This window comes from Pseudopipra pipra, chromosome 16, assembly GCF_036250125.1.
Source record: "Pseudopipra pipra isolate bDixPip1 chromosome 16, bDixPip1.hap1, whole genome shotgun sequence".
Taxonomy (NCBI): domain Eukaryota; kingdom Metazoa; phylum Chordata; class Aves; order Passeriformes; family Pipridae; genus Pseudopipra; species Pseudopipra pipra.
Window position 1 is genome coordinate 14,874,657 of NC_087564.1, and position 13,930 is coordinate 14,888,586.

A 13,930-nucleotide genomic window follows, 5' to 3' on the forward strand; every position below is an offset into this window, starting at 1 on the left:
CCCTGCCATGGGCAGGGACACCTTCCACTAGCCCAGGTTGCTCCAAGCCCCGTCCAACCTGGCCTTGGACACTTCCAGGGATGGGGCAGCCACAGCTTCTCTGGGCAACCTGTGCCAGGGCCTGCCCACCCTCACAGGGAAGAATTCCTTCCCAATATCTCACCTAAATTTCCCCTCTCTCAGTTTGAACCCGTCCCCCCTTGCCCTGTCACTGCAGTTCCTGATTAAAGTCCCTCTCCAGTTTTCCCTGGAGCCCCTTCAGACCTTGCAAGGTGCTGGGAGGTCTCCAACTTTCCCTTCTCCAGGCTGAACAGCCCCAACTTTCCCAGCCTGTTCTCTTCTAACCCTGTAGGATCTCTCCTTGCCCCCCTTGCAGTCTCTCCCCTCTCTCTGATCTCCCCACCCCTCCCTCCTCTGCTTCCAGCCTTCACCACAACTGAGTTTTATATTTATTTGATTTTTTTTCTCCTGCATGGACAAAAGCCAAGCTCTATAAATCAAACTGTGCAAACAGAAATATCCTTCTCCTTTGGATGAGATTATTATTTTGACAAAGGAGGCTGTCGTGGCAAGAGGCAGAAAACCTGTTTCGTGTGGAGACACCAGTGCTGGTGCCAGGCCCTGGCTACCAGAACATTCTTCTACTGCCCTAAGTTTCAGACTAAAATTAAAAAGCCCTCATCTAGACCATTCCTGGACAGTTTTTGACCGACTCAGATAATTTTCAGACCCCCCCAAACGCTCTTTTTATTGAGTTAAATCTATAAAATATTTTTATTTCTCAGTAGCAACCTCACTCCCCTCCCTGTGAACCCAGAGCTGTGCCCAGTCACGCTCTGATCCCACATCTTTTGGCCTTGAAGACCTCAGTTTAAAAATAGGGGCTGAAAAATGGGATCAGGGATGTGCCACCCCCCAGGAGGAGCTTTCCCAAAACCCCACTGGCAGTAGAGCCACATTCCCATCCCAGGGCACCATTCCCTCTACTTGAAGGGCTCTGGAATTCATTTTGTGCCCTTTTTTTGTGTTGGTTCTTGTTGCAAGGATGAACTTGCTGCAAAGCAGCTCCCGTGGCTCAGCAGGGCTAAGGATGTCATTTATTAATTGGGTTCTAATTAGAAATATTTGCTGGGTGACAAAAGGAGGGGAAAAAAACAACCCTCTCCAAAGTGTGCCCAGGGTGCTCAGGACACACTCTGGCTGCTCTGTGGGGCGGGGAGACCCAAATCCTGCCCTGTGGTGCCTCCACTGCCCAGGACACAAAGGCCTAAATCCAGAACATTCCCTTCTGGAGTCCAGGGGGTTTGTGGAACCAAAGGGATGCAGCAACACCAGCAGGGTGGCTTTGGGGGCAGTGGGACACATGGAAAACCTTGTCCCTTCCCAAAAGGTGCTGAGCAGAGCCAAGAGCAGAGCAGGATATCTGGGAATTATGAGGGATGAGGAAAGATGCCACAAATTGGGTTTTTAACCCAGAGCAGAGACGAGGAGGGGGAAGGGTTTGGCTTGGCATGTGTGAGGCAAAGTCATTTGTTTTCCTAGAGGCTGTTTGAGGTCCTTCCAAAAAGGAGGATGAGCGAGGTTTAGCTTTTCCTGGCAGCTTTGGGAAGGCTGTGGATGCAGCTTTGGGAAAGGCTGTGGATGCAGCTCCCCCCTTCCTGCACGTGCACATTTTGGGAGGCTCCTGCCTGGCACGTCCTGATCCATGTGGGGCTGGCATGGGAGTCACTGCTGGGGGACAGGGATGGGGATGGGAGGCTCCAGGGAGCCTGAGCAGGAGCAGCCCAGCTCCAGAGGGTGACTCATGGAGAGCTGGATGTCAGGACAGCACCAAACCTCGATGTTTTGCCTCACTGCTCCTTCCTGAGGGAGCCTCCCAGTACAGCACCAGTGCCACGTGGAAACTCTCCCTCTGCTTTGCCCCACTCCCCACCAGCCCCTGATCCCTCTCCTTGGCACTCAGGATGCAGATTTTTGAATCAAAAAATAACTCCTATCTGTTTAATCACCTGCTCTTTTTATTAAATCCAACACAAATCCATTCCCAAGTAAGTCCCCTGCAAACAATTTTTCTCCTTTATATATCCAGGTCCACTTACAGCTTTAAAGGTTGTTTTCTGTCTTCTTTAAACTTGAAAATAGGTGCAAACTGCCCTTTTCCATGGTGCCAACCTCTCCCTTCCTCTGCTCCAGGGCTCTGAGCTGTGGAGGACGGGACAATTTGGGCAGGACTGGGAGCTGGGGCAGGGATGGGAACCTCTCTGAGGTGATGCCCCCTGGCTGGATGGCTCAGGAAGGAAGGGAAAGCTTTGAAGGGGTTGTGGAAAAGCAGAGAGGTTCCCAGGGCACTCTCACATCTCATCCTTGCTCACCTGCTTCCAAAAATGCAAAAAGGCCTGAGCTGGGCAGGACATCCCCCTGGGAATGGTGTGGAAGAGTCTGGAGAGGGCAGGACTGGGGGGAGGGAATATTTAAAGCACCTGAAGAGGGGAAGGACAGAGAGGACAAACACACCTTTCCCTTCCTGTTGTTCTCAAAAATTAAAGATTTGGCTGTTCTTTATCATCCTCAGTGCAGGAATGATGCTGGAGCTGGCACTGCAAGGGGCACCCAGGCCTTCCACCTCCCTTTTGCAATTAATGGCAGCAGTTGCAAAAGGGAAGAAGAAAAAAAGAATGGAGGAAAAAAAATAATTCAGAGCCCAAATCTAATTTTAAATAAAACCACCAGTGTGTTCTTTTCCAAGGGCTGGAAATGCCCTAGTGTGTGATCTCAGTGTGGGCACTAAAATCATGGAATCACAGAGTGGTTTGGGTTGGAAGGGACCTTAAAGCTCATCCAGTGCCACCCCCTGCCATGGGCAGGGACACCTTCCACCAGCCCAGGTTGCTCCAAGCCCCGTCCAACCTGGCCTTGGACACTTCCAGGGATCCAGGGGCAGCCACAGCTGCTGTGGGCAACCTGTGCCAGGGCCTCCCCACCCTCACAGGGAAGAGTTTTTTCTTAACATCCAACCTAAATCTCCCCTCTTTTAGCTCAAAGCCATTCCCACCTTTCCAGCTCGTGCACAAATCCCAGAGATTCCATCGTGGCTTTGCTTTTTTTTTTCCCCCTCTCTTTTCTAAAAAAGACGCCGAAGGAAAATGATTTCCATGTGATCCCTCTTGGCTGGAATGCTGGATGTGGTTTTGGGTTCTGTGGTGGAGGCTTTTTTTTTTTTTTTTTTTTTTTGATACATTTTTTTTTTAATTTCAATCCCAAATTTTTTTGGGTTCCATTCCCATCCCCGGGAGAGGCTCCGTGGGATCCCACGGGCTGCGAGTCCCCGAGGGGGAAACAGGAGCGGGACAAAGGCTTAGGAACCCGGCACAAGTCACTGCAAGTAAAGAAACCAGAAAAAAAAAAAAAGCTGCTTTTGCAAACAGGCGAAGTTTCACGAGGATCCAGCCCGACTTTCCGTGTTTCCCTTGGATTCCAGTGAGGAAGTGCAGCCTCCTCGGAGCAGCCAGAGCCCCGAATGAAGGGCAGCGTTCATGTGGTGCTGAGGAAGAGCCAGGGAACAGGGAGACAGGGCTGCTGAGGCACGAGGTGAGTCCAAGGGATTGGAAAAAGGGATGAAACCCCCGTTCCTGTTGGGAACAGAGCGTTCCCACCTGCAGTTCCTCGAGTCAGGAATGAGGTGCTCTGCCCTCGCTGCTGGAATAAGTGCAAGGCCGGGTGAGTGCTGAGCTGGCTTGAGTTTGTTCCAGGTAACATTCCCTATCCCATTATCCACCCTTAGCATTCCAGGATGATGCTTTCTCCCAGTGGGATCTTGCTCTGGCTGTGGCTGAGCAGCGGGATGGGGGTGGATCCCATGTGGATCTGCCACGGCAGCTCAGGGCAGGGAAGAGCCGTTTCCTGGCACCTTCATGTGGAAACTTTCAGGGAATTCTGCTTCTCCAGCTGTTTGGAATGTGCTGCTCGCTCCGGACAGGGGTTTGCAGGGAGGATGGGATGGGATGGGATGGGATGGGATGGGATGGGATGGGATGGGATGGGATGGGATGGGATGGGATGGGATGGGATAGGATGGGATGGGATGGGATGGTCCTGCTGCTGCCAGCACCCGTGTCCGGGTGTCCCCACCATCCCCCAGTGGGACAACCCCACCCATTGCAGGGACAATCCAGCTGGGACAGCCCCAAATAGGACCCTCTGCAGGGACAATCCAGCTGGGACAGCCCCACGGGGGACCCTCTGCAGACACAACTCCTCCTGCTTTACTCTGGCACACAGAATGCTGAATTCCCAGGGTGACTGAGTCAGCAGTGGCAAATCCCAGGAAAGCTGCCTTTCCTTTGGAAGGGTGAAGGAGGGTTGGGTGTCTTTTGCTGTGTCGGAGAAGCTGCCCTGGGAATGACTTACTGTAACTTCCCGGTGCTGAATCACCGCCTGGACTTGCTGTGGAGCCGGGAATGCTTCCAAGGAGCCACCCAGCCCAGAGCAGGGACATTTCCAGGACACTGCAGGCATGTTCCTGGAGTCAGGGGTGCAAGCAGGGACAAGGAGAAGGAGAGAGGGAAGAGCTGTTTGCTCAGCAACCAGCAAAGAGCCTTTTGCTCCCTGGCTGTGCAGGGCAGGCACGGTGGGACCATGGGAATGTGCAGGTTTCCAGGTGCACGGGGCTGTTTCCATCCAGGCACAGCCTCTCTTCCCACAGCACCTGCAGGGAATGCTGTTAAATCCATACAATCCCCCAGGCCTAAGGGTGTGCAGGTAACAGGGAGGGAGGTTTTGGAACCTCATCTCTTCCCGTGCAAGAGGTGAAATCCCAGCTGGAGAGAGCAGTGGGGACCACAGCAGTTGCTGCTGCTCAGGGAGAGAGGAATTCAGGCAGTTCACCCCCACGGGCTAAAAAAAAGCACCACAAAATAACCCCCAAACCGGATGATTAAAAATGGAGCTACATTAGTGGAGTGCCAAACATTCACCCAGGCCACTACAAATCCAGATGCAGCTAAAACTCCACGGCTGGCTCCTGGCTCTGCCTGCACTCCTGCCCCTCTCCCAGCCCTCTGGGCTCAAACCAGCACTCCCAGTCCCTCCTGTGCATCAAACCCCCCAGGCCGGGGCGTCGCCCTGGGTCATCTGCAAACCACAGCACGCAGTGGAAACTCTGAAACTCTGAAACACTCCTTTCTGGCATCCAAATATCCTTGTCTGGGAGTTCTCAGATCCCTTCCTGGCTGCAGACAGGCTCCTGAGGCTCGGCTCCAGCCAAGCATCTCCGGGATGTGGGTTGGGAGAGGCTTTTTTGGTGCTCGGAAGCTGCCACGGCTTCACCTTGGGACACAAACTCCTTCGGTTTTCTGGGCTTTTCCACAGCAAGTGGCTCCTGATGAAATTTTAGACCCTCACAGGGAAGACAATTTAAAAAAAAAACCCCAAACAAATCACTTCCAAGAGGAAACCCAGTGTCCAGACATTCCCAACCCTGAGGATGCCTCATTTCCTGCTGCTGGCGATCCAAGGAGCTCCGGAGCAGTGAGGAGGTTGAGGCTTGAGAGGAGACACAAAAGCAGCAGAACTGGAATATTTTCCATCTCTGGAATGGTGACACATCCATCTCTGTTTTCCATCTCTGTGTTTTCCATCTCTGTGGCTCAAGGAAGGACACTCTGAAGTGTCCTCGTGGGTTTTGAGCTGGGATTTGTCCCTGACTCCAAGGGGCAGTGCCTGCTGGTGTTTGGGAATTCAAAGCAGAGAGAGTCAGAGGTTGCTTTTCCCAGTCAAGCCTTAGGAATAACGGGAAGGGAAATATTGGCAGGAATTTAAAGGGATGCATCCCAGAGCAGTTCCTGCCTCGTGAACTCCGGATATCACAGCTCAGCACAGTTCTTGGGGGGATTGATCCTTCCAGCTTCCCTGCAAGGTAAGGACACACTCCCACTGCTCCCAGGGAAAACATGGGATGGGGCAGATTGAAAGGACACACTCACACTGCTCCCAGGGAAAACATGGGATGGGGCAGATTGAAAGGACACACTCCCACTGCTCGCAGGGAAAACATGGAATGGGGGGAATTGAAGGGACACACTCCCACTGCTCGCAGGGAAAACATGGGATGGGGCAGATTGGAAGGACACACTCCCACTGCTCGCAGGGAAAACATGGGATGGGGTGGATTGAGGCAGATCCACACCTTTGGCACGACCTGTAAATCCCACAGGGGCTGCCTGGGGTTCCAACAGACCAGGCAAGATTGGGATTCAACTTGAAAATTCCACGTTGCTAGCCACAGGGAAAACCTTTGGATGCAGCCTCCAGGCTGACTTGCTTTGCCCTCCTGCTTCATTTTCTCTGTTGCAGAGCAAATTAAGGTGGTTTTTTGCAGCTATTTCAGTGATTTCTTATCATTTCTCTTGCCCAAATGTGTTCCTTTAGATCAGAGCGTGGAAATCCTTCAGGTACACAGGGAGATTAAAAAGCTTTGCATGAACAAATGTGCCTCAGACATAAACTGTCTACCTTGAGCTCTGAGATTAAACTCCATCAGCATCCCAAAAAAATCAATCAAGGTGCTCTCTGCAGCTCAAATAGTGTCAAGGAAAGATATTTAAATCAGGACTTGCACAAAAGAAGAAAGAATCATATCATTTAACTCTCTGAAGCAGAACTAATGGTTTCTGCCCTTCTTCAGCCAAGGTTTGGGGGATCCCTAAAGCCCTGCAGGGTGGGAATTGGGGTTTTTTGGCTGGCACACACCAGGAATACCAGGTGCCACTGGAAAAACAGCTCTTTTGAAGCAGGTAATTCATAGCAGGTTAAAAATATGTAAATAAAAAGCTTGATGTATTAGATTGAAGTCAAGGCCTTCCAGGGTCAGTGCAGAGCAAAAATACACTATTTAATCATCTGGTCAGCCTTGGATTTTGCTGGGGGGGACAAGTGACCCTGGTTTGGGCATTGTTTGAATTGGGTGCAAAAAGGCTGGATTTTCACTTAGAATGGTTTGGGTTGGAAGGGACCTCAAAGCCCATCCAGTGCCACCCCTGGACACCTTCCACTAGCCCAGGTTGCTCCAAGCCCTGTCCAGCCTGGCCTTGGACACTTCCAGGGATGGGGCAGCCACAGCCTTGGAGTGAGTTGGGACCAGAGCAGACAAAGCCCAGTGTGTTGTTTGCTGCCTTTTGAGGAAGAAAAACCTCTGCAGGCCAAGTCAAACCCCTCATCAGCACATTGGACAAAACAAGGTCACAATAATTGGCTTTAAGTGAAAAAACAAACGGTTAAAATCAACCTCTCACTTTTCCTCCCAGAACTTCAATTCTGAACCTCATTCTTTTTGCATTTTTTTTAAGGTGCCCCATTTGACTTCCCCACCACAAGGGTTATATTTGCTTCTCCTCTGAAATTTGGCTCCAACCATTGTTTCCTCCAGCCTGACATGCTCTGGTTACAGGGAAATTCTTACCATGCTTCTTTCCTTTCCTGTCCCATCATTCCTCTGGTTTGAGGTTTCCCTTCCCCCAGGCTCTGCTTTTGTGCTGGATGTCTGTCAGACACAATCCTATCCTGCTGAATTTATCCATGGAAGTGTCCAAGGCCAGGTTGGACGGGGCTTGGAGCAACCTGGGCTAGTGGGAGGTGTCCCTGCCAGGGCAGGGGTGGCACTGGCTGAGCTTTAAGGTCCCTCCCAACCCAAACCATTCCAGGATTCATCATTCTTTCCTTGCAGTCCTCTCAGACTCCTTCCTTTCCATCTCTTTCCTGCTTTCCTTCTCTTGTCCTTGTTTTCTGTGCCCAGGCTGTAAACCTGAACCTCTCTTTACTCACCTGCATAGTTAAGTTTTCACCTGACCCCAAAATATCACAACCAAATCCATGTTTCTGCCACAACAATATAAGAATTTCCCTAAATTTTGAAGGAAATTGTGGTGTGGAGTTGTCAGCTCCAGGATGCCCTGAATTGACTGGATTGTTGCATCACTGGCTTTTTTTTGTTTTGTTTTTTTTTTCCAAATGCAATTTCTAGCCAATAACTTGAGTTATTGCTCTTCCTGAATCATTCAAGTGGCCACAAATCCTTCAGTGGGGGCTTGAATTCCTGTCATGTGAGCTGTGCACAACCTGAACACTGAGTTTTCACCCAGACTGGCTTTTTTTTTTCCTCCCTCAAGCCACTTCTAAAATCAGGAAAGTCCTTCACCTCAGGGAAAATAATGGCTTGTAAAAATGTAGAGTGATTTCTTCGTGTTTATGAATCCTTTCCCTTCTGCTGTTATGAATAATAAATGTTCTTCCTCCTTCATGGGGGTACCACCAGCAATTACATGCTCTGCTTTAATGTCCTGATAATGGGATCAAACAGCCTGGACTTTATCCCAGGTTATTGTTTGCCCTCCTGGGAGGGGCTAAAGGGCTTTTATCCCAAAGAGGATGGATTGGCCCCGAGTGCCAGGGGCTCTGAGTGCCCATGGAATCACTGAGGGTGGAAAAGCCCTCCAGGATCATCCAACCCAACCTTGTCCCCCAGCCCAGAGCACTGAGTGCCACGGCCAGGCCTTCCTTGGACACCTCCAGGGGTGGGGACTCCAAACCTCCCTGGGCAGCCCCTGCCACAGAGACCACCCTTTCCATGGAGAAATTCCTCCTCATGTCCAACCTGAACCTTCCTCTTGTCCTGTCCCTTGTCTCCTGGGAGCAGAGCCTGACCCCCCCCCCCCCCCCCCCCCGGGCTCCCCACTCCTTTCAGGAACTTTCAGAGGGCAATAATTTCCCCCCAAGCCTCCTTTCCCACAGATTAAGACACTGGGTCTTCCACAGACATTCTGTATATTCACAAACCTAAATCACTCCACAGGAGACCCCAGAAACCCCAAATCCTCTCTGCAGTCCAACATCCTTCTCTGGTCACGCCCAGGCTGGTTTTATTCCTGACTTTCTGTTCATTTAAACTTTTCTGTTCCTGGCTGGCAGCACAAAGATGGCTTAAGGAGTGAATGGAAATTAAAAAGGACTTAATGAAAATGAAATTCAAGCCCTGAACGCCGATAGAAAAGGAGTATTGATCCCTCCTGGAAGGAGGGACAATAGGAAGGTATTTGGAGTTCTGAGGGATTTGATGAAAGGACTTGCACTGCTGGCAGAGGGAAAGTCATTATTATGTTGCTGCTAATGAGTATGTATGGGCTTTCCAGGGAGCTGCATTACACCAAGTAATAAAAGGTGTGAATGACAGGGGCAGGTAAGAACGAGAAGAAAACATTTCCCAGGAATGCTGGGACAATCCTTGCCTAGACTGACACGTTTTTTTTTCCCTCTCTATTTTCCCACCTGGCTCATTTTGTTCCCAGTGAAGCCTCTGAGCAGCCCCAGGGCAGGATCCCCTCCCTCCCTCTGCAGGAGGGACCTGTGTGTTCATGGAGCAATTCCTGAAATCCAGGACATCCAGATCCCACCTTCCCCCTCTCTTCCAGGAATTCCAGCTGGTAGAAGAGGAGCTGTGAGAGCTGTTCCCAGCCTGAGGTCGATACAAGTCCATCTCACTAATTGGACCTTGGAGAAGCTCCATAAAGGCATCGATCCAAAAAATCTGCCCTGGCTGAAGCACCACTGCAAGCAGTGGGATGACACTAATTACACATGGAACCAGGAGGCAGTTGCCTGTGTCCAGCTCCAATCCCTTCCTAGGGTTTGGGAGCCAGAGAAAATTCCCATCACTGCCCTGTCTCCAACGTCTCCTCCCTGTGTTTCACTCAGGGCTTTCAGAGCTCACCAGCAGCAGCTGAAAATGCAACAGAACATCTCAAATCTCAGTGTTTGTGCAGAGCAAATCTCACTTTGCTTTGGGGCTTTTTTTTTGGCTTTGCATTCCACACCTTGGAAAATAAAAAGGGAAAGTCCACACAGGAATTCTGCTGGGAAGAGCACAAGGGGGCATGGTCAGAACCATGAGTCTTCTTGGGAAGATGTTCCTGGGAAGAGGTTTCCAGCCAGGGGCTTCAGGAGAATGTCTAAAGAGAGAAATGCTTTTTGTTTCTTTTAGTTTCATTTTTCTTCAGGGTTTTTTTCTTCAAAAAAGAAAACCTGGCTCAGGCTCTATATTGAAATAAAGTTGCACATTCTGCCTTTCATTTTGAATTTTGCAGGATGCTGGTGCAACAAACCAAGAGAGCAACACTTTGTGGCTTTTTTTCGTGGGTGTCTTTTACCCAGAACCTTTTGTAGGGGCTGTTCCAAGAGCAGCCAAGCAGCACCTCCAGCAGAGCTGGAGCTTCTCATCTCAGCAGCTTTTGTTTGGTTTGGGTGGTTTTTTTTTTTCCTTCTTTTTTTTACCTGGTGTCTCTTGTCAGGCAATTTTAGGTAATGAGGGACAGGGGTTGCCTTTTCCACTGCTTGTAAACAGCGGGGACGTGGGGCCACCATTCCCACCTGGAGTCTCCCGGTGCCACTCCAAGCTCGGCTAATAATTAACCCCGGGAAAAGCACCTCGAGGTAACACCGACAGATGGCTCTGATTGGAATCGCTGTGTTAATAATTCCTGTTCCTTTGCTGGTCCAGCTGGCCCTGCTGAAGATGAGGGTGGTGCTCCTGCTGCTCCTGGTGTCCGTGGGGAACGTCGGAGCCGAGCTGGAGAAGGGCCCCCCCAGGCGCCTGTCGTGCGTGCGCTGCTGCGGCCCCTCGGAGCAGCCCGTGTCCATCCTCTCCTCCAGGCACACCAGGATGAGCAGCAGCCCCTACTCTGTGCCCAAAGTCCAGCCCACCATAGACATCACCATCCTCAAAGGTGGGTACAGCCAACCACCCCCATGGCAGCCTTTGCCTTCCTCGCTCCTCCCTCCTCCACCCCCCGGAACGAGGGGTGCAAAAGTCTGTAATCCATCAAAACCCCAAATCCTGGAAGTTCATGTTAGAGGTCACACCAAAACACAGGTTCAAACGTTCTCACTAAGTTACTAAGTAGTTTAAAAACTGAGGGGAAAGGCTTTTTCCACGGTGCATTTCTTGTCTCGGCAAGGCAGACAAATAAAAGTGAAGTGTGAAATGCAGGAGGTGCTCCAGGAGTCCTGTGAGCACAGACAAGACCCAACCACCTCTCCCAGGCTCAAATCAGGCCTCAGCAGAACCAAAACCTTGTGTTGTCCCCGTCTCTGCACCGAGGGGGTGGGGGATGAACACTGGGTTCATGTCCCTGCTGTGGTCAGGCCATGGAGTTCCACCTTTGGACACAGAACATCAGCATCACCAGCTTGGTGCAGCCAAGCTTCCCCCCTGGCTTTATCCTCCTGAAAAATGGGAAAGTGCTGATGTTTGACCACTATTTCCTGCTGTGTGTGCTGGGAAAGCAGAACCCCAGCACCTCCTCTGCTCGTTGTCTCCCTCAGGGCGTTCCCTCAGCTCAGGCTCCGCGCGCTCGCGTCTCACGAGGTTTTCCTTTCTGCTCACAGGGGAGAAGGGCGAGATGGGAGAGAAGGGATTCCCTGGAGCAGCTGGCAAGGCTGGAGAGAGAGGATTACGCGGCCTGAATGGCAGGAAGGGCCAGAAAGGGCAGCCCGGCCCTCAGGGCCACTCCTGCAAGCAGCTCTTCGCCGCCTTCTCGGTGGGCCGGAGGAAACCCCTGCACAGCTCCGACTACTTCCAGCTCGTCACCTTCGACACCGAGTTCGTGAACCTCTACCAGCACTTCAACATGTTCACAGGGAAGTTCTTCTGCTACGTGCCGGGCATCTACTACTTCAGCCTCAACGTGCACACGTGGAACTACAAGGAGACCTACGTGCACGTGATGAGGAACGAGCAGGAGGTGGCCATCCTGTACGCCCAGCCCAGCGAGCGCAGCATCATGCAGAGCCAGAGCCTCATGCTGGACCTGCAGGAGGGCGACGAGGTCTGGGTCAGGATGTTCAAGAGGGAGAGGGAAAACGCCATTTACAGCGAGGAGTCCGATGTCTACATCATCTTCAACGGGCACCTCGTCAAACCGGCCGTGGAGTAGCCGCTCGCCGGCTCCGGGCCCGAGGCTTTGGTAGATCCAGTAGAGTCTTCCCTCGTAGAAGTGCACATCTAGTTCCACTTGGAAGGGTTATAGATCTGGAAGGGTTGTCTGTCCATGCCCAGTGAGGGTGGAGGTGGCTGTTCCAAGGTGCTACGAGCTGCACGAGCACCCACAAGGCTTCAACTCCAGCTTTGCAACCCTGTGTAGGCCCCCAGTAACACCCCTACCAAGCTGGCACCAAGAATTTAACTGCTTTCTCTGCTTTACAGAAGAAATTTTAATTATACCTAAGGACCAGTTATCTGGGTGCTAATTAAGGAATGCCATTCTTCCTGCTATTGGGAATCTTTGAATTGTCCAGGAAGGGTTATAGATCTATAAGGGTTGTCTTTCCATGTCCAGTGGGGGTGGAGGTGGCTGTTCCAAGGTGCTATGAGCTGCACAAGCACCCACAAGGTTTCAACTCCAGCTTTGCAACCCTGTGTAGACCCCCAGTAACACCCCTGGAGGCTTTGCCAAGCTGACAGCAAAAATTTAACTCCTTCGCTCTGCTAGAGAGAAAAAAATTTAATTATACCTAAGGGCCTGGGTGCTAATTGAGGACTGTAATTCTTCCTGCTATTTGGGAATTTTTGCATAGTCCAGGAAGGATTATAGATCTATAAGGGTTGTCTTTCCATGCCCAGTGAGGGTGGAGGTGACTGTTCCAAGGTGCTATGAGCTGCACAAGCACCCACAAGGTTTCAATTCCAGCTTTGCAACCCTGTCTAGACCCCTAGTAAACCCACGAGACCCAGTAATATCCCTCCTAAGCTGGCAGCAAAAATTTAACTCCTTTGCTCTCCTTTAGAGAAGAAATTTTAATTATATCTGAGGTGCTAATGGGTGCTAGTTAAGGAATGTCATTCTTCCTGCTATTTGGGAATCTTTAAATTGTCCAGGAAGGGTTATAGATCTATAAGGGTTGTCTGTCCATGCCCAGTGAGGGTGGAGGTGGCTGTTCCAAGGTGCTACGAGCTGCACAAGCACCCACAAGGCTTCAACTCCAGCTTTGCAACCCTGTGTAGACCCCCAGTAACATCAACCCTAAATTCCAGTTTTGTTCCATTTCGTGCAATATTTCGTTCTGAGAGCACAATTCCAGAATTAAATAGCGGCTTCTCCACCTGGGAAAGCTTTTCCAGAGGCACAGAGCTGGAAGAGCCACAGCTACCCGTCTGTACTAATACCTGCATTCCTTATAAGAACATCCAGCACGGCTGGGAATGTGTGTTTCCCATTTGAAAATGCTGGGATGGTTGGAATTTGCTGAGCTGGAATTCCATGGCTGGAAATTGCCATCTCATAGCACCGTCATTGCTGGAAAATGGAGAGGAAAACTGTGAAGAAAAGGGGCCTTTTCTGCAAAAAAAAAAAAAAAAAAATCAGTGATATTTGATATTTTAGGAGATTTGGGTTCTTTTTTTTGCCTAAAAAATTTTTGATAGAACAGTGGAAAGGTAAATGCAACAAAACCCATCTTTTTATCCCATTCCTCCTTTCCCACTCCCTCAGTTCCTCATCCTGAACTGTTTGTGTGAAGGATACAGGAAGAGTCCTTGCCAGGCAAACTCCTTCCCACAGCTGTTGGGAAAAGTAGCTGAAATAAAGGTATTGCTTTGAGTACCTGCCTTGGTTTCATTTTTTAAGCCTTTTCACAGCACGTGGCTGAAAACACCAGACTGGACATGGAATAATCTCTGGAGACAATTTGAGTGCCTTTAACACCGAAGGATTCCAGGAATTAAACTGATCCCAGCTCCTCTCCTTGCAGGCCTGTGAACAACCATCACAGGGAGACAGAGCAGTTAATCACCCTTTTTTTTACCAAATAAACACCAAATCTTTCAGATCTCCCAGTCCTCCTGAAGACAGGGATTTTTAAGCAGCAAAGGAAAGTCGGGATGGAA

The 13,930-nt window shown here is 50.6% G+C and overlaps 1 protein-coding gene across 2 annotated transcripts; it reads left to right on the plus strand.

The window, feature by feature from the left end:
- The first annotated feature begins 3,509 nt into the window (after positions 1-3,509).
- C1QTNF8 (C1q and TNF related 8) lies at positions 3,510-13,643 on the plus strand. 2 transcript variants are annotated; one of them, XM_064673358.1, is made up of 3 exons: positions 3,510-3,588; positions 10,547-10,772; positions 11,434-13,643. In XM_064673358.1, the coding sequence occupies exons 2-3, from the start codon at positions 10,562-10,564 to the stop codon at positions 11,979-11,981; spliced, it is 759 nt and encodes a 252-aa protein (XP_064529428.1). In that variant the 5' UTR covers positions 3,510-3,588; positions 10,547-10,561; the 3' UTR covers positions 11,982-13,643. The 2 variants fall into 2 exon arrangements, with proteins under 2 accessions (XP_064529428.1, XP_064529427.1); XM_064673357.1 differs by lacking the exon at positions 3,510-3,588 and having other exon boundaries at positions 10,298-10,772.
- Positions 13,644-13,930: the final 287 nt, after the last annotated feature.